Raw genomic sequence first — 24244 nt, forward strand, 5'->3', positions numbered from 1 at the left:
TTTCTGTCCAAAAATGATGCAGAAAAATTAATCCATGCATTTGTTACTTCTAGGTTAGACTACTGCAATGCTCTACTTTCCGGCTACCCGGATAAAGCACTAAATAAACTTCAGTTAGTGCTAAATACGGCTGCTAGAATCCTGACTAGAACCAAGAAATTTGATCACATTACTCCAGTGCTAGCTTCCCTACACTGGCTTCCTGTTAAGGCAAGGGCTGATTTCAAGGTTTTACTGTTAACCTATAAAGCGTTACATGGGCTTGCTCCTACCTATCTTTCCGAGTTGGTCCTGTCGTACATACCAATACGTACGCTACGGTCACAAGACGCAGGCCTCCTAATTGTCCCTAGAATTTCTAAGCAAACAGCGGGAGGCAGGGCTTTCTCCTATAGATCTCCATTTTTATGGAACAGTCTGTCTACCCATGTGAGAGACGCAGACTCGGTCTCAACCTTTAAGTCTTTACTGAAGACTTATCTCTTCAGTAGGTCATATGGTTGAGTGTAGTCTGGCCCAGGAGTGTGAAGGTGAACGGAAAGGCTCTGGAGCAACGAACCGCCCTTGCTGTCTCTGCCAGGCCGGTTCCCCTCTCTCCACTGGGATTCTCTGCCTCTAACCCTGTTACAGGGGCTGAGTCACTGGCTTGCTGGTGCTCTTTCATGCCGTCCCTAGGAGGGGTGCGTCACTTGAGTGGGTTGAGTTACTGACGTGATCTTCCTGTCTGGGTTGGCGCCCCCCCTTGGTTTGTGCTGTGGTGGAGACCTTTGTGGGTTATACTCGGCCTTGTCTCCGGATTGTAATGTTGGTGGTTGAGGATTTCCCTCTAGTGGTGCGGGGGCTGTGCTTTGGCAAAGTGGGTGGGGTTATATCCTTCCTGTTTGGCCCTGTCCGGGGGTTTCTTCGGATGGGGCCACAGTGTCTCCTGACCGCTCCTGTCTCAGCCTCCAGTATTTATGCTGCAGTAGTTTATGTGTCGGGAGGCTAGGGTCAGTTGGTTACCTGGAGTACTTCTCCTGTCTTATCCAGTGTCCTGTGTGAATTTAAGTATGCTCTCTCTAATTCTTTCGTTCTCTCTTTCTCTCTGAGAACCTGAGCCCTAGGACCATATGTCAGGACTACCGGGCATGATGACACCTTGCTGTCCCCAGTCCGCCTGGCCTTGCTGCTATTCCAGTTTCAACTGTTCTGCCTGCGGTTACGGAACCCCTACCTGTCCCAGACCTGCTGTTTTCAACTCTTAATGATCGGCTATGAAAAGCCAACTGAGATTTATTCCTGATTATTATTTGACCATGCTTGTCATTTATGAACATTTTGAAAATCTTGGCGCTCTCTAATTTTCTCCTTCTCTCTTTCTTTCTCTCGGAGGACCTGAGCCCTAGGACCATACGTCGGGACTACCGGCCGTGGTGACTCCTTGCTGTCCCCAGTCCGCCTGGCCTTGCTGCTATTCCAGTTTCAACTGTTCTGCCTGCGGTTATGGAACCCCTACCTGTCCCAGACCTGCTGTTTTCAACTCTTAATGATCGGCTATGAAAAGCCAACTGAGATTTATTCCTGATTATTATTTGACCATGCTTGTCATTTATGAACATTTTGAAAATCTTGGCTCTCTCTAATTTTCTCCTTCTCTCTTTCTTTCTCTCGGAGGACCTGGGCCCTAGGACCATGCGTCGGGACTGCCGCCCGTGGTGACTCCTTGCTGTCCCCAGTCCGCCTGGCCTTGCTGCTATCCCAGTTTCAGCTGTTCTGCCTGCGGTTATGGAACCGCCACCTGTCCCAGACCTGTTGTTTTTCAACTCTTGATGATCGGCTATGAAAAGCCAACTGAAAATTATTCATGATTATTATTTGACCATGCTTGTCACTTATGAACATTTTTGAACATCTTGGCATAGTTCTGTTATAATCTCCACCCGGCACAGCCAGAAGAGGACTGGCCACCCCTCATAGCCTGGTTCCTCTCTAGGTTTCTTCCTAGGTTTTGGCCTTTCTAGGGAGTTTTTCCTAGCCACCGTGCTTCTACACCTGCATTACTAGCTGTTTGGGGTTTTAGGCTGGGTGTCTGTACAGCACTTCGAGATATTAGCTGATGTACGAAGGGCTATATAAAATAAAATTGAAATTGAAATTACTGGGTGTGTTAAGTGGTGTCCCATCCTTCCAGGCATGAGGTAGGAATAAATACATTTAATTAGTAGGGTGGTGTTAATTTTATTTTATATAATTTAGAAATTCGTGAGTGTAGTGTTAGATGGTAGGGTATTTATTTAGTACATTTTTTTTTTCAAGCAATGTATAAGGGAGTTGTACTCCAGTCTAGTGGGTGGCGGTAATGCAACAAATTGGATGCCAACCGCCCTTAAACCTCACAAAAGAAGAAGTAATGTAATTACGTGGGGGACTTTTATTCTGAAATTCCGTTAAGGTGAATAAGCTACTGTTTTTATGTCGCTGGTAGATGGATAAATTATAAATATCGTTGGCCAGGCTGTAGCCACTAAATTTAACGAAATACCGAAAGGAGGCTTCTTGAAAGGTATGTTTTACAGCATTCACAATTTGCATTCCATGTAGTAGTAAACTTTCGACCCGAAACTATCTGGCTGTGTTTACTTGAAAGCTATGATTAGCTTCTTGCTAGCTAGCTTCCTGGCTGTGGTCAGCAGGGCAGCATTCTCCAACGGTGCGTGTAGCTAAGCAACAATAATGCAGTAACGTTATAGCTACATGGTACTTGCTTGCTAATATTTTTTCATCGGGTTGAGATGATATTTGGCTTAATTTAACAGAGCTAAAGATGTGTAACTAGTTAACAACTGGCTGTTAACTAGCTAACGTTAACGTTACTGTAGATAGTTAACGACTGTTGTTCTGGGCTGTGATACGTATTTTAATTTCAGTGACACATAATTTGCCATCTAATTACCCACAGCAAATGAAGACCAGCTATTGAATGATTGAAGATAACTTTTCAGTTTCACAGTCGTGCTAAGAATACTTTCTTCCTAAGGCTCATCTGTAGGGCCTACACGTTTTACCCAACCACATTGATGTAGCTAGACATGTTCAGTGTTTCCCAAACTCGGTGCACGTTTTGTTTTTTTGCTGTAATAATACACAGATTATTCAATTAATCACTAAGCATAACGTTTTGATCATTTGAATCTGCTGTCTAGTGTTAGGGCAAAAACCAAAATGTCCACCCCTTGGTTCCTGAGGAACAAGTTTGGGAAACTCCTTTAGAACGCCTTTTTGTCCCCCAATTTCAGAATAAACTTATCTGTGCCCTGGAAGTTTGAGGATGGAGGGCAGTGAGGGAAACAGCTCTGCACACCAAGCATCTGGTGATGGAGCTATGAACTTATATGCCACTCTGGGGCTCTCTCCAGAAGACGTGGATGCTCTGGCCCAGATTCCAGAGAACGAGATCAGTGTGGAGACGTTGCCTTATCTGATAATGCAACTGAAGGCCAATCGAGCAAAGCAAGAGGAGCAGGGAGAGGCCTCCCCAAAGAGAGACAGCCGGCAGGAGGATACAGATGATGGAGTCCTTAGCAAACGGGACAGTCCCCCTGCAGTACCTCGCCGGTCAAACAGCCATTGTGACACTGACTATAGGAGAGTGGAGATTCACAGTCGACCAGAGCGGCAGACTGAGACAAGGAGAGATTCCCGTCACAATTGGTCCTCAAGGGAAAAACCATCAGACACCCAGCAAAGGTTTCCTTTCTCCTATCAAGTGGATGATTTTCATGGAGTTGTGCCCAAGATTTACCCACACACATGCTCTCTATGCTTATGCATGTTGAATTCTACTAAGGTAAGCTTTGTTATATTTCAATACTCTTGCTGTTGTACTGTGTATCTATGTCATTTAAATCAACACTCAATCAAATGTATTTATAAAGCCCTTTTTACATCAGATGTCAAAGTGCTATACAGAAGCCCAGCCTAAAACCCCAAGCAGAAAGCAATGCAGATATAGAAGTACAGTGGCTAGAAAAAACGCCCTAGAAAGGCTGGAACCTTGGTATAAATCTACAGAGGAACAAGGCTCTGAGGGGTGGCCAGTCCTTTTCTGGCTGTGCTGGCATTCATTTCGCTTAATGAGTGCTTTTTTCACAGGCATGGAAGGATCATCTCAATGGATTAAGCCACGTGGAGGGCTGTCGAGAACTCCTGCGTCTGTAAGTGTTAACATGCAAAGTAAAACATTTAGAGAATGGACTGATACAGGTCACAATCAATTGATATATTTCCTATTACCTGGTTTTATTACAATTAGTTGTTTATTTTCTGTTTTTTACAGATATCCAGATTGGAAAAGACATGATACACGGAAGGAAATGTGAGGGGAATGAAATTCAGCTTCATGTTGAAAACAGGCATGTCATGATGTAAAACCATTAGCTCTACCTCTTCTTACTTAGCACTGTTTAGATTATCTTCCAGGTCCAACTCCATCCCAAGTCGAGATGCTATTTCACCGCCCAGGAGAACGCCACGTCCTGCTATGCCTTACAAGAGACAACATAGCTCAGACCGCTCAGACCGCGTAGGAGGTGATAACCCCAGTCCCGTTCCAAAGTCAAGTTTGATCCAGACCAAATAATTGCAATTGCAAACCACTTGAAAATAAATACTATCTCCTTTCATGTTTTCATCTTTAGGTGAAGTCTGGTCTGCACCAGAAAGACACCATTTGAAGCCCAAGGTAATGATGCCCATTTTGTGGTGATGTTTTCTTATAAATAGATTATTTGGTGTGGCAGGTAGCCTAGTTGTTAAAGTGTTGGGCCAGTAACCGGAAGGTTGCTGGATCGAATCCCCGAGGTGACAAGGTGAAAATCTGTCATTCTGCCCCTGAATAAGGCAGTTAACCCACTGTTCCCCAGTAGGCTGTCATTGTAAATAAGAATTGTTCTGACTTGCCTAGTAAATATATGTTTTTAAATATATCATTAACTTCTTATGATGGAGTTAATTTGCTTAAAGCTACATGCTTGAATGTGTGATTTTATATTTTGCTTCAGGCTGGCACAAAGGTGGTGGTTACAAAATTTCCCCTTGGCTCTGTTGGTGTAGAAGACTTGATGACTTTGGCTAAGCCATTCGGCACAGTTGTAAAACATCTGGTGTTCCCCTGCAAGGTAAGTTACACAAATTGATTAAAAAAAGAGGAATAAGCACTCAACTCTTAAAGATGCACTATTCAGAAATCGCTCCACCATTTCATGGTTGCAAAAATTCAAATAGTTTGCCTAATTTCAGTTTTTGACAAAACAAGCAACTCTACTGTAGAGAATAGTTGTACCATCTAAACTGCAGTGAAATATCTTTTCAATAACTATAAATATTGTATTTTCAGCTGTTTGACGCTTGTGTACAAAACTAAAAGAAAGATGAAACTTAAGCACGGGAAGCCTAGAAATGGGGCAAATAGAACATATCTACTGCTTCTTAGACTTGCTTTCAATGAGAATGACAGCTATAACTAATTTCTATGTGAATTTGGTTGGGTCGCCCAAGAAGTTACATGTTGCAGCTTTAACATTCTCTCTTAAAAAAAGTTACATCTGTTGTTGAATGTCTATTGGATGATTCTGTGTTGTATTTTTGTTACAGGGATTCCTGGAGTTTGATTCTCACAAAGAGGCTGTCAATATGGTGAATCACTTCAGTGAAAAGCATGCATTCGTGAAGGGAAACAAGTTGACTCTGTACCTGTCACCGATGGTGTGCAGTATTCATGTAAGTGCATCTGTCTGTTAAGAGTTTGAGATAATAATTAATACAGAAGTATTAATCACAGAGATCCCTGTATGAGCATGTTTTTTCCTTTAGCCGCCAAGGTTGGATGAACCACCAGAAAAACGGCCGACCAAACAAGTTACCAATACAGTGGTTTGTTTTTCCCGCCTACCTCCTGGGAAGGAAAGAGAATCAGAGATTCTTGATCTCGCCAAGATGTTTGGGGATGTGCGGCATTCAACATTTTCAAGTGATCAGGTAAGGTTCGAGCAATATGGAATTGAAGTGTGATCAATCAAATTCTGCAAATCTCTCTGGTGATTTTAAATAGACAACAATTCTTAAAACAGTAACAATGCAGTGTATCTATTTTAAATTCAGAATAGCATGGGATTGTATGACTAGAATAGATCAATTCAACACAAACCTCCCATTATGCAGCACCTTCTCTAGCTTCGTCTAATGAATCCTCCCTTATTCATCTGCAGGCCCTGATTGAGATGGTAGATTGGAAGGATGCTGACATTATGGTGAAGTACTACCACTCCAACCCCCTCAAGATCAATGGAAAGAGTGTCAAAGTAATCTTGTCAACGTCACTGAAGCGCCTTAGGTAAGTAAGACTGGGGCAATGGCGACCAATTTTCCTGTGGGACTCATCAGGAAGTATGTCTCAGGGAAGTTTACCTCAATGGTTTTTGCCTTGTAGAGAAAGTCCTGACTCCACCACATCCAGAAGAGCAGATTCCAGTAAAGGCCGCAGCAGCAGACACAAGAGCGAGGAGACTAGCAAGACCTCAAACTCCACGAACAAAGAGAAACCCAGTACAGGTGAACAACCCGCTGAGAAAGTGACGGAACAAGGAGAAGGTCAACAAAGCACCTCAGAAGAGTTCAAGGAAGTGGTCAAGCAGGATATCAAGGAGGGGGAGATTGAGGGGTTGGTCAAAGAAGAGGACATTGATTTGGAAAACAAAGATCTAGATGGAAAGGGCATCCAGATGGAACCTGAACAATGCTTGTTAGATGATGAGGTTGGTGCTGGTGTAGATACTAAAAACCCAGCTCCTTCCAAAAGTGCTTCTCTGGTGGCTGATTCTAAAGATAAGGGGCAACCCGAAATCTCAGAACTGTTGGCAGACGATACCTTGGAGGATTCTGACATCAAGGCTGCCGATGATCCAGCTCTTTGTGATGCTGACGTCTCAATGGAGAACAAGATGGAACAGGAGAGCTTTCATGAAGATGTAAGGAATTATTTTCATTTATATTTGTGACCGGAACCAACAAAAGGCTTATTGTTCCCAGAATTGAAAATAAGTTTGTCAAGTAACCAAGATGTGGGTTCCTAGCAATGGCTTCTTAAAGCATGTATGCTTCAACTCTTCAACTTGGTTGAAGTTCTGGGAGCATTCCTGAGAATAGTTTGGTTGAGTGAGATCCTCCACTGATCAGTTGAAACAGATGTGGCCATCTATTGCCTAGAACCACTGAAATCTGGCTGAAGTTTCAGTGGCAAATAAAATGTATCTGACACTTCAGATTGAACCTCGTCAATATAGACAAACAGTCAAGATGTTTTCTGTGACTCATGTCAGCAATGCCCGGTTTGACTCATGGCTTGTTGGAATATTGAGTTTGCTTGGTACCATAGCATGCTATTTACAGTGCCTTCAGAAAGTATTCATGCACCTTGAACTATTCCACATTTTGTTGTTACAGTCTGAATTAAAAATTGATTACAATGATTTCTCACCCATCTACACACACTACCCATTATTACAAAGTGAAAACAACATGTTTTTAGAAATGTTTGCAAATGTACTGAAAGTAAGTACAGATATTGAATTTGCATAAGTATTCACACCCCTGAGTCAATATGTAATAGAATCAACTTTGGCAGCGACTACAGCTGTGAGTCTTTCTGGGTAAGTCTAAGCTTTTCACACCTGGATTGTACAATATTTACACATCCTTTCATCTCTGTCAAGTAAGTTGTTGATCATTGCTAGACAGACATTTTCAAGTCTTGCCATAGACTTGCCATAATCAAGCAGATTTAAGTCAAAATTGTAACTAGGCCACTCAGGAACATTCAATGTCGTCTTGGTAAGCAACTCAAGTGTAGATTTGGCCTTGTGTTTTAGGTTATTGGTCTGCTGAAAGATGATTTTGTCTCCCAGTGTCTGTTGGAAAGCAGACTAAACCAGGTTTCTCTTGGATTTTGCCTGTGCTTAGTTCTATTTAGTTTATTTTTTATCCTTAAACTCCCAAGTCCTTGCCGATGACAAGCATACTCATAACATGATGCATCCATCACCATGCTTGAAAATATGTGGTACTCGGTGATGTGTGAATTTGCCCCAAACATAACGCTTTGTATTCAGAACATAAAGTACATTTCTTTGCCTTATTGCAAACAGGATGTATGTTTTGGAATATTTTTATTCTGTGCAGGCTTCCTTCTTTTCACTCTGCCATTTTAGTTTTGTATTGTGGAGTAACACAATGTTGTTGATCCGACCTCAGTTTTCTCCTGTCACAGCAATTAAACATGGACTGTTTTAATCACCATTGGCCTCATGGTGAAATCCCTGAGCGGTTTCCTTCCTCTTCGGCAACTGAGTTAGGAAGGATGCCTGTATCTTTGTAGTGACTGGGTGTATTGATACGCCATCCAAAGTGTCATTAATAACCACCATGCTCAAAGGCATATTCAATGTATGTTTTGGTGGGGGGGCTTTTCCCATCTACCAATTGGAGACCTTATTTGCGAGGCATTGGAAGACCTCATGGTCTTTGTTTGAAATTCACTGCTCGACTGAGGGACCTTACTATTATCTGTATGTGTGTGTGTAGTACAGAGAATGGGTAGTCATTCAAAAATCATGTTAATCACTTATTGCATCCATGCAACTTTTGACTTGTTAAGCACATTTCTACTCCTGAACTTATTTAGGCTTGCAAATATAACAAATATGTTGAGTACTTATTGGACTCAAGACACTTAAACTTTTCATTTTTAATTAATGTCAAAACTTTTAAAACCATAATTTCACTTTGACATGGGGTATTGTGTGTAGGCCAGTGAAACAATCTAAATGTAATCCATTTTAAATTCAGGCTAACAACAATGTGGGAAAAGTCTAGGGGTGTGAGTACTTTCTGAAGGCACTGTATGTAGGCTATATGATTTGCTTAGGGGTTATTAATTCCATCAGTTTTGAGTGCCCTACAAATCAGATGGAGATCAGCTTTGAAGGATCTCCTTATGTTTCATGGTTGAATAGCAAAGGATATAGAGCCATCTCTGTACAAGCTCCAATTGTTTCCAGAAAACCTAGACTGACCGTAGTAATCCAGAACAGGCACTTAAACGCTCAAGTCAGCCAAGCATTGTAGATGTATGGATCAGTAGACATGCCTATTTGTTCAGCCCTAACATGGTAAAAACCTGGACTGACCAAAAGGTTTGAATAACAGCATATTTAAGATGTCAATTTCATTTGTAATAGTGCAGCCACAGAGTTCACTTCCTAGCTTTGAGACATGGATCTATATCATAGTTCAAGACTATTGAATACAATTTTACATACTTTTATGTTCATTGTTTGAGCATCTTTTTACAGTTTCCCATTGCAACAAGTATTTGTCATGAGATACGATATGGTTCTGGTGCAGCACTGTGGAACTTGAAACTCAAATTCTTTAACTAATTGATGTTGTGAACTTAATTCCAACAGGACGATATGGATTTCCCTGAGAATATGGATGACTTCGTTACATTGGATGAACTCGACGACAGTACTGGAGGGGACACGTTGCTGGGTAAGCAATGAATGATGCAAAACATTCTTACTTGGCAGCAATAGACATAATTATTACGGCTGTTTAGCCAGTGTGGATAACACGTTAAGAAAATAATCTGCAGTTCATAATTTATAGTTATAATTACTTTTGTTTTTATTTGCAGAGTCAAAGAATACTTCATGGGTTGGTATTCCTCAAATTATCATTTAGAAACGTGTAGTTGGAATGTGTCAAAAAAAGTTGTTTTATCCAACATTGATAGTAGGTTGCGCAGTAAAATTGTTTCTACAGGATGGAAAAGTTGTCCATATTAGCCCAATTAGAAAGGGCTATGGAAACGTGGTGGTGGCCCTATTGAAACTGGCAGAGCGAGCAAACGTGAAAGTTGTCGACCATGCCATATCCTTCCTCAGACAGGAGGTATGTTCATAATTATGTTCCTTGCAGATCAGTGTATTTATTTAATTTGTATGGTACTTAACATTATTTCCATCCCATGAAGAAAACTAGATGTCATGGCAACGGTGTTGAATAACAATTTGACATTCATGCATTTTGGCATACAGAGAGGAATTGATTTACTCAACCCCTGATTTGTGCAAGCGTTTAATGTCCTAGTTTGTATGACATTGAGAATTTCCTATATTTTCAGGCATGGTTAGAGCTTGATACTACCGAGGAAGTACGTGAAATGGTGAAATTCTACAAAGGAAACGGACAGTTGTTGAGGAAACATGTCAATATTAGCATGTGCTTTTCACAGAAGAAGTTGGAGGTGGGTTTGGTGTATCTATATGCTGTACACATTATGCATCTGATGAGAGAATTTAGTTGTTAACTCAACTACACCTAGTATAGAGTCAATATTTGTAACACAAAGATGTGTATTATGTGTAATGTGAATTTGTTTCTGTCAATGTAGAGGCCTAGTGGAAGATCCATCTACATTGGTATGCTTCCACTCCAGAAGTACTCGGATGTCTCTCTTTTACGACTTGCCCAGCCTTTTGGGAAAATCACTGGCTATAATTTGAACTGGCATCATGGAAAGGTAGTTTCACCGGTCCTTCTTTTAGGGGGGGGGTGTCCTTTGTTTTTCTATTAATAAAAGACTTTCACTTGGATGTTTTTTTTCTTCAGTGTTATATCCAGATGGAGTGTGTGGACGCCGCTCAGAAAATGGTGAAGTACTTCCAACGTCCACACAAGTTTTACGGGACCCTGTTAAGAGTCAGTCTGTGCAAAAAGGGAGACTCACTAATATACTGGTAAATAATTTAATGACCCCTAAGAATATGTAATAGAGTAGATGATGGAAATTATAGTTAGACTAAATGGAATTTGAAGAATGCTAGTATGCAGTCCATTTTCACTGCCAGTTCAATTGATTGGAATCTATTGGAAGAATATACAGCCAATGAAATAATCTGATAAAGAATGTTGTTAAACTGGAATGTATGAGTGATGTACCTAAGTACACTTTCATGATCTAGTACTGCATGACATTGTATTCTGCTCTTCTGATACAGGAAGCCACCAGTCAAATATGAGCTGTGGTTGGCTGGTCAGAACAACAGAAGATCAAGAGATCACCAAGAAGATGAAAAGACTAATGGCCAGTCAGCCAAAAGCCCCTATCCAGAGGTGAGAGATGGTTATTTGCTGTTTTTGCTTCCTTAATTTAAACAAGGTGAAATATTGCCTTGTTAGTTAATATGTAAATATTCAGCTATCATTTATAAAAAATGTGCGTGCCCGTGAATAAGTAGAACGAATGAGTGAAAGACATGATTGTTTTTGTATGGCCAGGATGTCCAGAGCCCTGTGTCTGACAGTGAGGGGGTCTGTGGGGACCCTGAGGGTGAGGTAGCCAGTGGTGTGGAAGCTATCCCAAAGGAGGAGAAGCAGGAGGAACCTCTGGGTCCTTATCAACCTGACAACCCTGTTGGTAAGATGCTAGAGAAACTGACTTCTGTTTGTGTGGCTGCCTATTTTTATTATCAGGTGTGACAGGGATCTGCTAAAGAGCTTTTAGTGCCATATTGTGATAAACTTTCTCTCTCTCTCCTTTTACTTGCAGGGTTAGACTATCTGCTGCCAAGGACTGGATTCTTCTGCAAGCTGTGCAACATCTTCTACACCAATGAGGAAACAGCCAAATCAGTCCACTGTAGCAGTGAGGAACATTATCTGAACCTTAAGGTAATTCTCAACTATGACAAGAGTCAGTCTTATGAATCATACTTTGTGGTGTATTTGTAAGAAAATGTATTTGACCTAGGAGGCCAGAATACATTCAACATTTCTCAAACCTTGTTTACTCAAGCTAGTATCACCTATGCTTGTTGAATCTCAACCAAATGGAAAGATATGGGACTTTTTACGGGATTGGTTTTAACTGGAGTTCTTGGTTATGGGTTAATCTAGATAATGCATTGAAAATGTACACTGATTTTATTTTCTTTCAGAGAAAGATGGATACAGACCTCGGCTGATTGAGAGGATTGTCGTCCACCTGTGGTCTTCCCAGAGGAAGGCCGTTTTCGTATAAACGTTTCTGTCCAGTTTGTTTAACATTCCAGTCTCTTCTGTCACTGTTGACAACAGTAACCCATTTGAACTTAATTAATACAGCCTATTACGAAATGTAGTCCCATTCTGTGGTTATGAATAGTACCTTGATTTAGTTTCTTCTTATTGAATAAACAAATGTGACTTATTCTTTGACTTCTGGAAATACTTTTGACACCTTTTTGCAAACATTTACTCTGAACCTACTGACCTTAACATATTTGACAGAGTCCTATGGTTGTTTTAATCGTCAACTGTCATTTATCAAGGACATGTGGACAGGATTGGCTGGAATTTACATCCCAGAATTTGCATTAACCCAGATAACCATCTGGTGCTTGACTGTGACAGCAGAGCTGGCTAAGAAGATTCACCCAGTCTGTGGCAAGGAGCAGCACATCGCTTGAGGAAAGGACAAATGGGGGACATTGTTCGGTCTAAAACATGAAAGATTTAAGCCATACAGGCCTAGATGTTTTTGAATGATAAACCAATAGGGGGAGAGTTCAGTAAATGTATTCCATAAAATAAATGGAAAGATGTGTACTTTCTTAATAAAACACAATTTAACCACCCACATTTTTGGATAACAGTGTGTGAAACCTCAGAAAATTTGAATTTTTTAAGACGGTACACATATCTTTCCAGTTTTTTTCCGGTGGCCCGCCATTAAAGCCTGGTATCTAAGTTGTTGGCTAGAGCACACGTGCAAAGACCAGAGTGGGCACATTCACTATATAATGCTATTTATTTTGGTGACAAAACAATCGGTAGTCTAGAGTTAAAAATGCGATGGAAACTAAATTATAAATTATTTTTCATGTGCACTACGTCATCACGCACAGCTTTGTATCCCCAACAAATCAATTTGATTGTGGGTAAATGCGCTTATTGTTTTTAATGCGGATTTTAGAATATTTGCTTGGAAATATGTTTGCTATTTAGATGGAAACTTAGCTATAGAGTATCATAATGGTGAACGAGTGGAGAGGGTTGCACTGTTACTCAAAAACATTTCCCAATGTTGACAGGTCTGCCATTTGTATGTTGAAATGCATCTGTGTAGGCTACATTTTGTTGTTGGTGACCCTGCATGCAGAAAACAATATCTTTAAACTATAACAAAGGACTTGAACTTACAGCAGATGGCAGAGACTCGTGTGGGACAGAGTTGGGGTTTTGCTTCATGGTCCTTAAAGACATTGTCCTGCTTGCCTGTAAGTAAAGAATTTGCCATGGTCTCTTGGCTAAAGAGGGTCCCCATCAAGTCCAACACCTTTTAGGGGGGAGGGGAGTGTCTGAGCCTTGCCACTAAGTTTTCAGTTCAACCTATAGAAAATACATAAGCCTATCATACATCATTAGTTTGGGCATGTGGTCACCTCCAATAATGAGGAGAAATTTATTCTTGTTAATTCACAGTTACCTAGTTAATACAAAATAATGGAAAATATGGGGAAAGGATCAGGAATACATCGATTTCAATCTGCTCAGATGTACTAAAATCAACTGTGTCTCATGCATTGTGAATGTAAGAACTATATCTGCCATTCACAATACTGTATGCAAAAAAAGGGATGAGGAAATTAAGTTGAGTAAGATAGATGACTGATGCTTACCCTAATTGTTTTTCCTTTCCCCACTAAGCTCATGCACTTATTTGAGGAGCAATGGAAGTTCTACAAAACATAATTGTTAGATGTAGTAATAATAATATATAGTAATTTTCAACTGGGCAACACATTGTATTTTGGAGAAAACGATAAATAAATGAGACAACGGTAGTGCATCAGGCTACAATAAAATGTGACGAAATTCTATTAATTAATCACAATAGTGATTCAAGATGAAGCGCTACATGTGCCTGACTAGGCTACTCTTATGCAATTCTAAAACCCCAAAATTGTTACTAAAAAACTAATTGTAAAAAGGTATTCTTTTTTTAAAAAATGTATCATCTCACAAAAACATTTTAATCACGTCATTATCAACATATCCCTAACAACAGCTAGTTACAATGTTTTTCTTTATTTACACTTTGTGAACGTTCGTTGAGTCCTCTGTCGCCATGACTACGACAGGCTAACGGAGTTTTATAAATGAATTAAACTATGAAAACGTCAGAAAAACAAATATCATTAAACTCCGCTTAACTTGGTGTTCTATATCATATGCTTTATAACTGCCTTACCGTGAAGATAAGATTAAAAATAATTCGTTTATCTGGTGCTTCAGTTTTCAGTTGGCTCTCATTCAACTTCACTAAGCAGGCAGGCTAGCGTGATAGCCACTGTAGAGTGCACGTGAAGCAACCACTAGAGTGAAAGGCTCCCTTTGCGGGCAGAAACAAGCACACCCCTTGATTACACATGATTACAAATTACAAAAGATTAGGCTACCATATCTCACATTCTCCCACATTTCTGGTTGGCAACACAGGGAACCCAAACATGAGCACATTTGTTTTTACTACCAACACAAAGTATTACCCCTTTTTCACAGCAACCATTTCCCCTTTTCTTAATGTTACAGACAAACTAGGACCAACAATAGTAGCCTAATGCTTCTGACTTTATGTAGCACCATATTGGATCACTCCAAAATGGTATACTTCCGCTGGGCAGGATACTTTTAGTCCTGTGTACTGGGTAGTGCTGCTACTCCCACCTCTACCTCTTCCTATTCTCGGCTCACTCCAGAGAGGATTCGCTTGTTTAGAGCTCTATGTTAGAGTGTATAAACTCAGAAGTATACCCGCAGCTATTCAATAGCTTGAAGCAGCTAGCTAGCTAGCTAGCCTCTCCACTTGGGAGCTCTGCTGTCCCCCCACTCGGTTTGGCATGTGCCATCTTGTTTGGGTTTTGTCCATGTTTTAATCACTTGTGACAGTGTACCAACCTGGGCGATACTCAGATTGGTCAACCAGTATTGCGGGGCAGAGGGTTTGTCCTAGTTGTCGTGTCTTGTCTCTCCACCAGAACCGTCCTGGTGCCTAACACTGCAAGCTCGGGAGTCTGTGTATGTTTCACTCCAGCAGACTTGCAGTTCTCCCCAGAGAGTGTCGCAAGCTGACCCACGCTTATCTCTCACAGGGCGCAGCCATCTTGCCTAGACTCATGTGTTCCACGGTGAATGAGCTATGCAGTAGCTAGCTTAACAAGAGTAGACCACTGCAGGACTAAGCACACTCCTTATATCCTGCCAACACTCCCACGTATAGTAGAATAAACTATAACGTGGCAGGAGTTACAGTTGACCCACACTACAAGCTAAGATTGAGCTAACGTGTGAGTTTGTGTGCTCTGCCCCTCCCCCGCGATCAGGCAGTTGCAGCTTCTAATGTGCTAGTGATGGCTATTTAACAGTCTGATGGCCTTGAGATAGAAGCTGTTTTTCAGTCTCTCTGTCACAGTTTTGATGCACCTGTACTGACCTCGCCATCTAGATGATAACGGGGTGAACAGGCAGTGGCTCGGGTTGTTGTTGTCCTTGATGATCTTATTAGCCTTCCTGTGACATTGGGTGCTGTAGGTGTCCTGGAAGGCAGGTAGTTTGCCCCCGGTGATACGTTTGGCAGACCGCACCACCCTCTAGAGAGCCCTGCGGTTGCGGGTGGTGCAGTTGCCATCCCAGGCAGTGATACAGCGCGACAGAATGCTCTCAATTGTGCATCTGTAAAAGTTTCAGGGTTTTAGGTGCCAAGCCAAATTTTTTCAGCCTCCTAAGGTTGAAGAGGTGTTGTTGTGCCTTCTTTATCACACTGTCTGTGTGGGTGGACCATTTCAGTTTGTCAGTGATGTGTACGCTGAGGAACTTGAAGCTTCTCCACTGCGGTCCCGTCGATGTAGATGGGGGGGTGGGATCAGCTCCTTTGTTTTGTTGACATTGGGTGAGAGGTTATTTTCCTGGCACCACACTCCCAGGGCCATCACCTCCTCCCTGTAGGCTGTCTCGTCATTGTTGGTAATCAGGCCTACTACTGTTGTGATGTCTGCATACTTGATGATTGAGTTGGAGAGTACAGGAGGGGGCAGAGAACGCATCCTTGAGAGGCCCCAGTGTTGAGGATCAGCAAAGTGGAGGTGTTGTTTCCTACCTTCACCACCTGGGGGCGGCCTGTCTTTAAGTTCAAGACCCAATTGCACAGGGCGGGGTTCAGACCCAGGGCCTCGAGCTTAATGATGAGCTTGGAGTGTACCATGGTGTTGAATGATGAGCTATAGTCAATGAACAGCATTCTTATATCGGTATACCTCTTGTCCAGATGGGATAGGTCAGTGCGATAGCAATTGCATCGTCTGTGGATCTATTGGGGCGGTAGACAAATTGAAGTGGGTCTAGGGTGTCAGGTAAGGTCGAGGCAATATGATCCTTGACTAGTCTCTCAAAGCACTCCATGATGACAGAAGTGAGTGCTATGGGGCGATAGTCATTTAGTTCAGTTACATTTGCCTTCTTGGGTACAGGAACAATGGTGGCCATCTTGAAGCATGTGGGGACAGCAGACTGGGATAGGGAGAGATTGAATATGTCCATAAACACTCCAGCCAGCTGGTCTGCGCATGCTCTGAGGACACAGCTAGGGATGCAGTCTGGGCCGGCAGCCTTGCGAGGGTTAACACGCTTAAATGTCTTACTTACTTTGGCCACTGAGAAGGAGAGCCCACAGTCCTTGGTAGCGGGCAATGTCGGTGGCACTGTGTTATCCTCAAAGTGAGCAAAAAAGGTGTTTAGCTTGTCTGGAAGCAACACGTCTGTGTCCGCAATGGGCTGGTTTTCCCTTTGTAGTCCATGATTGTCTGTAGACTCTACCACATACGTCTCATGTCTGAGCCGTTGAATTGCGACTGCACTTTGTCTCTATACTGACATTTTGCCTGTTTGATTGCCTTACGGAGGGAATAACTACACTGTTTGTATTATGCCATGTTCCAAGTCACCTTGCCATGGTTAAATGCGATGGTTCGCGCTTTCAGTTTTGCACGAATATTGCCATCTATCCACAGTTTTTGGTTAGGGTAGATTTTAATAGTCACAGTGGGTACAACATCTCCTATACACTTCCTGAGAAACTCAGTCACTTATCAGTATTCTGTATTCCTTAATGTTATTATCGGAGGCTACCCGGAACATATCCCAGTCTGCGTGATCAGATCAACATTGAATAATCCTTAGCAAGGGTACTTCCTATTTGATTTTCTGCCTATAGGAAGGGAGAAGCAAAATGGAGTAGTGATCAGAGGCCTCATTTATAAACGTTGTGTAGGCACAAAAGAAGGCGTATGCAACTTTCTAAGCAAACTTGGGGATTTATAAAAAACAACTTGATGGGAAAATGTGCGGTCCTCCACGGACACCTGAGAAATTAGAAACTGCGAGAACTCGAGAAACGCTTTGAAATTGACACCTTTGTGTAAAATAAATCAAAATATTACCTCTCACGTATTATATATGAAGAGTTCCTTTGACTGCACACAAAAAACATGATTTAGGATAATAAATACAAACGGAGAAAGCTGTTTTTGCAACAAAAAAAACTAAAATATGTTGTACTGTTTAATCAGGAATCATATTTAATTGGAACTGTAATTATTAAACAATACCTGCATGTTATGAAATGTATTCTCATAAATAATAAGGTGAACAGTAGGACAAATTACGTTTAAACGTATGCCGTTTTCGATACCTCAGTCGGGCAGATACGAGTGCACAGTTTCATATATTTAGTTATCACATGTTCGTTGCGCAGAACTGTCAATGTGATAATAGCCCTCTGTCATTGTCAGTTACAATCAGCGTAATTACCACACCTGAAGGTGTTAAGCAATTGCGTGGCTTTGACAATCAAATGGGTGGGTATTAAAAGGCATGCAATTACAATGCGTAATGACGCACAATGGCTGCTTTGGCACTGTTGGAAGATTTGGCGAATGGAAAAATTCAGAGTGAGCGAATTTTCAAAGAACAGCAAGATTTACTGGCCGATGATGATGAGTGGCGTATGAGCCGGTTCCGATTTCCAAGAGCTGTTCTCTTGGATCCCTGTGCTGTAGTAGGCCCAACTTTACAGAGAAGCACCCGCAGAAACCAAGCCGGGCTGACAACTGACAACTCTCGGATTTCTGGCAACCGGCACTTTTCAAAGGGAATTGGCTGACAGGTCAGGGATCTCTCAGCCAAGCTTTAGCCGCATTATGCAAGACGTGTTAGGAGGTATAATTGGATTGACGCACCTCTACAAAGTTTCTTTACACCGTGGGTGACCAGGCAAATAAAAAAGTGCAATTTGCAGCAGTGTCCGGTTTCCTAAATAATCGGTGCAATTGACTGCACTCATGTTGCTATAAGGGCAACAAGTGAGAGTGAATTGGCTTTCATTAATCGAAAGCTTTATCATTCCATGAATGTCCAAATCATATGTGATGCGGACATGGTGGTGGCCTGGGTCAACCCATGACTCATTCATATGGAGAAACCGCAGTGTTGGGCGCAGACTTGAGGCTGGAGCTGTGCGTGATGGCTGGCTTCTAGGTACGGTAATGTAGAAATTCTAAATCAATTGCAGTTTCTCTGCTGCAGTGCCTAACCCATTCACTAACCTTACAGGCGACAGTGGATATCCTCTCAAGCGGTGGCTGCTCACCCCTTTCGCCAACCCGCAGAGAGGAACTACAATGTGCGCCATTGCCAGGTACGCGCTGTTGTGGCGCGCACCATCGGGCTTCTGAAGGACAGATGGCGCTGCCTGGGTTAGAGTCCCACTTTGTTGATGATGCTTGTTGTGCATTACGGTTGAACCAAAAGATTATATGTAACAGAGATTCAATGAAATGTAAACAATGAAATATGTATATGAAATTTAGTTTAATAATATGTTGATGCTAATATTATGTACAATATCTAATTACGTTGCAATATAACAATAGCGCACAGATAACTTAATTGGGGAGGATGGACTCATAGTAATAGCTGGAGCGGAATAAGTGGAATGGTGTCAAACATGGTTTCTATGTGTTTGATGCCATTCCAATAGCGCCGTTCCAGCCATTATTATGAGCCGTTCTCCCCTCAGTAGCATCCACTGCAATAGCCTAATATTCTAAATGCTTTTAGCAATTAATAAATAAAAAAATCTCATCACCCTAATAACTATGACACACCCCTCACTATTGTCATTGGTTGCACTAATTGCACTTTTTGTCTACATAACCTGGTTCAAGCATTCATGACATTACCCTGAAGAAGGCACAATGATGACAAAATATTGGTGCTTCACCCAATAATTTACTGGGAGCTTGTATATATAGAGTAACTTTATTTATAGCCTAGAGTGAACTCGTCATTAGGCAGCACCTCTACCAACTTTTTGCGCCAGCTCATGCTTTTTATTAGACATTTCACAGTACTCATACATCTGGATACATTAAGTAACATAAATTAAACTAGAAAACAATACATATAATTGAAGTACTTCAACAAATATTTGACTTAACATTCAATACTCAACACGAACTTGGTGCATAAAGAAATCATGCCATGAATGTAGTTATATAAAAAGAAAAATGGCTGTAGTGCGTTGCATTCACATTCCGCAGTGTAGTAAAGAATAAGACTAGTGGTGCTGTAAATTACCTGAATAAAGAATATTGTAACTTAATACTATCGTGACTATCATTACAATTACTTTTCAAAATAACATTTCTTTTTAGACAATTGCTTCTTAGACAATTGCTGTCATTTCAGAATTGTGTTGACAGAAACCTTGAACACCTGTCTGATGCAAAAAAAAACATCCACTCTGACAGAAATGGCACACCTGACCGTGTAACTGAGTGAAGAAGAGCCACTGTGAGCTCATACAAAGGCTTATTGAAGGACATCATCTGTAATGCCCTGTAATAGTGTTCTGAGATTTTCAGTATGAGGTTACATCTCGGGCCCCTATAGCGAGATCATCAGGGAAACTTCACGCTGCCACTGAGCTAATGAGAGAGCAACTTTGGATTAATTTAGAGGAGCGAAATGACATTTTTACATTATCTGGCGTGGCATACCATACCCTCTCATGCCAGACTGAGACGCCCCAGTGTTTCCCCCCATCTGCATACCAATCAGACTGCGGCCTTGACGCAACTGCTCCTCAGAAAACTCCCGCCGGTTTCCCTGAGCTTTCCTAAAAGCACAGGAGACAAAACTGGTGAATTACCTGCTGTGATGGATGTTTGTACAGGAGAGCTTAAAACTGATACAAGTCAGATAGGAAGGGTCTACACCTACAGTATTGATATGTAAGCAAACAGGTGGGAGGGGTCAAGTTATGCGACTCATAAATAGTTCATTTTGGAGTGGCATGTAATAAAGAAATGGACATACAGTATCATTGCTGTTTTGTACAACTCATTTCAAACAGCTATCATGATTGGTTCCTTACCTATGAAACCAATCAGGTTCACCACGATATTGACCATCATCCTTTGTGAGCGCCATACTGCCAAGTGCCGACAAGGTCCCTTGCACGGCAGCCATATCCTTCCCTGTAGTTACACAAAATACCAGACAGACATTTCAATACTATATTTGGCTTTAGTAGGTCAAATCAAAGTTTATTGGTCATGTACACAGCTTTGCAGATGTTATCGCAGGTACAGCGAAATGCTTGTGTTTGTAGCTCCAACAGTACAGTAATACCTAGCAATAAAATAAACTGTAGAGTTCCTCTGTCTAGTGTCTGTGTTCTTTTGTCCATCTTAATCTTTTATTTTTATTGGCCATTCTGTGAGATGGATTTTTCTTTGCAACTCTGCCTAGAAGGCCAGCATCCCGGAGTCGCCTCTTAACTGTTGATGTTGAGATTGGTGTTTTGCGGGTACTATTTAATGAAACTGCCAGTTGAGGACTTGTGAGGCGTCTGTTTCTCAAACTAGACACTCTAATGTACTTGTCCTCTTGCTCAGTTGTGTACTGGGGCCTCCCACTCCTCTTTCTATTCTGGTTATGGACAGTTTGTGCTGTTCTGTGAAGGGAGTAGTACACAGCGTTGTACCAGATCTTCAGTTTCTTGGCAATTGCTCGCATGGAATAGCCTTCATTTCTCAGAACAAGAATAGACTGACGAGTTTCAGAAGAAAGTTCTTTGTTTCTAGCCATTTTGAGCCTGTAATCGAACCCACAAATGCTGATGCTCCAGATACTCAACACGTCTAAAGAAGGCCAGTTTTATTGCTTCTTTAATCAGGACAACAGTTTTCAGCTGTGCTAGCATAATTGCAAAGTGTTTCATAATGATCAATTAGCCTTTTAAAATGATAAACTTAAATTAGCTAACACACAATGTGCCATTGGAACACAGGAGTGATGGTTGCTGATAATGGGCGTCTGTACGCCTATGTAGATATTCCATAAAAAATCAGCCGTTTCCAGCTACAATAGTCATTTACAACATTAACAATGTCTACACTGTATTTCTGATCAATATGATGTTATTTTAATGGACAAAAAAATGTAAACATTTTTAAAATGTAAACATTATTAAAGTGACCAGTGTTCAATGACTATGGACATAGGGCAGCAGTCTCTAAGGTACAGGGTAGAGTACCGGGTGTTAGCCAGCTATTGAGAGTGACTAAGGTTCAGGACAGGGTACTGGATGGAGGCCGGCTAGTGGTGACTGTTTAACAGTCTGATGGCCTGGAGATAGAAGCTGTTTTCTAAGTCTTTCATCACAGCTTTGATGCACCTGTACTGTCTCCGCCTTCTAGATAGATGGTAGAGGGGTGAAAAGGCAGTGGGGAGGGTGGCTGAGGTCTTTAATGATCTCCATAGCTGACCTGTGACACCGGGTGCTGTAGATGTCCTGGAGGGCAGGCAGTGTGCCCCCGGTAATGCGTTGGGCTGACTGCATCACCCTCTGGAGAGCCCTGTGTTTGCGGACAGTGCAATTGCCGTACCAGGCGGTGATACAGCTCGACAGGATGCGCTCAATGATGCATCTGTAGAAGTTTGTGAGGGTCTTAGGAGCCAAGACAAATGTATTGATTCTCCTGAGGTTGAAGAGGCGCTGTTGAGCTTTCTTCACCACGCTGTCTGTGTGAAGGGACCATTTTAGGTCGTCAGTGATGTGCACGCAGAGGAAATTTTAAGTTTTTGACCCCTCCACTGTGGCTCTGTCGATGTGGATGGGGGCGTGCTCTCTCTGCAGTTTCCTGTAGTCCATGTTGTTCCCTCATTGGTTATAAAAAACATTTAATTGTAGAAAAGAAATGTATGATTTGACAAATGAATCCTTTCCAGGAAGGTATATTATATTGAAAGGCTATATTCACATACATGGCACATACCTGAAGTTATCTAACATAAGGACTAACCAATTGCTGCATGTGAGTGTAAGGTGGAAGAGCTCTACCTTCCCATAGGTCCACGGTCTGGAAAAGGTCCCCGGTGGTCACCCCATAAGCTTCAGCTGACTGTAGGAACTGTGAGATCTTCTCCATCTGCTTGAAGACCATCTTTGTCTCTGGGATCTTCTTTATGGGCTCTTGACCAGAGGGATAGAGGCTGTTAATGAGCCTACAAAGAATCTGCAACGAGAGATTAAATAATGGAATGACAGATTAGAACTGGCCTACACCCACCTAGCATTAGAGGTGGCAGTAGTTGGTGGCTTTGAGAACCAGGAGAAGAAACCCCATAATAACAAAGGCTATCAAATACCGTCTATTATGATAATGGTGAATTACAGTCTGAGATGATCTGTATATGTGTTTTAAGAGTTAGGTTTAGAATATGGAAGACATGCACAAGGTTACATCAACCAGAGTTTGTCAGAGACTCACTGTTCCATCCTTGAGCCAGCTCTGGAAGTTTAGTCTCCCAGGCTCTGGTCGTTCTATGTCCCCCCCAACCTGCAAGATGATCCAGTCCACCAGTCTGGCCTCCAGGTCCAGAGTATACTTCTGGTCTATCTTCTCCTGAACCTCCCTACTCAGCCCGTAACTGGGTCCTCTGTTTGCCATGGCTTCCAGAGTTCGAGCTCTTTCAAGAGAGTGACTGCAAGGAAAGGGTGCAATTTAACAAATGAACATCTCTCCAACCCTTCTTTGAAATTAGAAGCAAAATCACTTATTGTGGGTAAATTAATCCATAACTTTTGAACTGCAGTCTAGTAGTTTGAGGATGTGTGCCGCTGGAGACATGCACTATGTCACTGCTGTCTGTTAATTATTTGTATTAGTCTGCCCTGGGATTTCATTTCTGATGTCATATGTATATTTAGATACGGGCCTCTGACTTCAAAGATACGCAGTCATAAAGTTCAGCGATTTTTTTCATATATTCAGACACCTCTAGTTTCACATTGCAATCTTCATAATTTTATTTGTTTTAACCGTGTGGATGATACTTCCCTCGAAAATAAATCGAGGGAAATATGATCGAAATTTCAGATAGTCTACGTAGTCCTCCTGTGATGCGCGCGTTGTCACTCTCCACTGGATGGCATCCAGGGATTGATTTATGAAACGCCATAATATACTTGCTTGCATAGGTGAAAGAAAAAGACAAATAGATCAGCCAAAAATAAATCCCTCAGACTATCGAGTTAGGGAAATAACGTAAACTAAACGGCCTGGATTAACTCCCTCCAGGGAAAATACTGCTAGTGCAAGTGCATGCAATATGACATCATTTATTATAGCGTTCGCAATACATCTAGGCCCATTCGGAATGTCAGGTTCCGTCTCTGCACATTATTTTTCCATTTCAGTCATTTACTTACGAATTTTCAATTTATGTATGGTCAGGCTTCGTTCCGTTCCTGGTCGTTAGTCCCACTCTGGAGTCACATGCTGTTAAAACTGGACATCTTGATGAGTGCAGTACCAACCTCAACATCCGTACTCAGCATCCGTTCTTGGACTCCCTACAGCTTTCAGTGCCAGGAGAGTCAATTGATGCCGCTGCGCCTTCGCGCCTCCGATAGGGGATGTAGCCTACTATCAGGATGAATTCATGGCCAAAGGGGAGAAACGTCAATATCCAGTGGTAATGTCCAGGAATGGTTACTCTTGGACTTTACCCTTCAAATAGTTTACTGGGAGTTCATTCCAAT

The 24244-nt window shown here is 41.8% G+C and overlaps 2 protein-coding genes and 1 long non-coding RNA gene across 4 annotated transcripts; 2 read left to right on the top strand and 1 right to left on the bottom strand.

The window, feature by feature from the left end:
• The first annotated feature begins 2391 nt into the window (after window positions 1-2391).
• Window positions 2392-12288, top strand: LOC139536973 (matrin-3-like). Of its 2 annotated transcripts, none has more exons than XM_071337744.1 (21): window positions 2392-2542; window positions 3276-3826; window positions 4132-4193; window positions 4316-4354; window positions 4447-4568; window positions 4677-4720; window positions 5040-5156; window positions 5632-5757; window positions 5851-6015; window positions 6246-6370; window positions 6467-7004; window positions 9501-9585; window positions 9731-9750; window positions 9859-9987; window positions 10220-10342; window positions 10490-10618; window positions 10708-10835; window positions 11097-11211; window positions 11377-11515; window positions 11648-11769; window positions 12036-12288. In XM_071337744.1, the coding sequence occupies exons 2-21, from the start codon at window positions 3308-3310 to the stop codon at window positions 12060-12062; spliced, it is 2874 nt and encodes a 957-aa protein (XP_071193845.1). In that variant the 5' UTR covers window positions 2392-2542; window positions 3276-3307; the 3' UTR covers window positions 12063-12288. The 2 variants fall into 2 exon arrangements, with proteins under 2 accessions (XP_071193845.1, XP_071193846.1); XM_071337745.1 differs by having other exon boundaries at window positions 4459-4568.
• A 5736-nt stretch (window positions 12289-18024) lies between these two features.
• On the top strand, window positions 18025-19284 carry LOC139536979 (uncharacterized). The gene is made up of 2 exons (XR_011667440.1): window positions 18025-18669; window positions 18745-19284. It is a non-coding gene; the product is annotated as an uncharacterized lncRNA (long non-coding RNA).
• A 149-nt stretch (window positions 19285-19433) lies between these two features.
• Window positions 19434-24102, bottom strand: LOC139536978 (transgelin-3-like). The gene is made up of 5 exons (XM_071337749.1): window positions 23912-24102; window positions 22971-23184; window positions 22541-22715; window positions 20570-20672; window positions 19434-20311 (listed from the first exon to the last, which is right to left on the bottom strand). The coding sequence occupies exons 2-5, from the start codon at window positions 23148-23150 to the stop codon at window positions 20170-20172; spliced, it is 600 nt and encodes a 199-aa protein (XP_071193850.1). The 5' UTR covers window positions 23151-23184; window positions 23912-24102; the 3' UTR covers window positions 19434-20169.
• Window positions 24103-24244: the final 142 nt, after the last annotated feature.

Source organism: Salvelinus alpinus, chromosome 13, assembly GCF_045679555.1.
Source record: "Salvelinus alpinus chromosome 13, SLU_Salpinus.1, whole genome shotgun sequence".
Classification (NCBI taxonomy): Eukaryota; Metazoa; Chordata; class Actinopteri; order Salmoniformes; family Salmonidae; genus Salvelinus; species Salvelinus alpinus.

Excerpts from the sequence above, each read along its gene's own strand:
- LOC139536973 (XM_071337744.1), top strand. The coding sequence starts at position 3,308 with ATGGAGGGCAGTGAGGGAAACAGCTCTGCACACCAAGCATCTGGTGAT. Across the intron at positions 4,569-4,676 it reads CCGCTCAGACCGCGTAGGAG|GTGAAGTCTGGTCTGCACCA; the intron begins GTGATAACCCCA and ends TTTCATCTTTAG. Across the intron at positions 10,836-11,096 it reads GGAGACTCACTAATATACTG|GAAGCCACCAGTCAAATATG; the intron begins GTAAATAATTTA and ends CTTCTGATACAG.
- LOC139536978 (XM_071337749.1), bottom strand. The coding sequence starts at position 23,150 with ATGGCAAACAGAGGACCCAGTTACGGGCTGAGTAGGGAGGTTCAGGAG. Across the intron at positions 22,716-22,970 it reads GCTGGCTCAAGGATGGAACA|ATTCTTTGTAGGCTCATTAA; the intron begins GTGAGTCTCTGA and ends CTCTCGTTGCAG. Across the intron at positions 20,312-20,569 it reads GAACCTGATTGGTTTCATAG|GAAAGCTCAGGGAAACCGGC; the intron begins GTAAGGAACCAA and ends CTGTGCTTTTAG.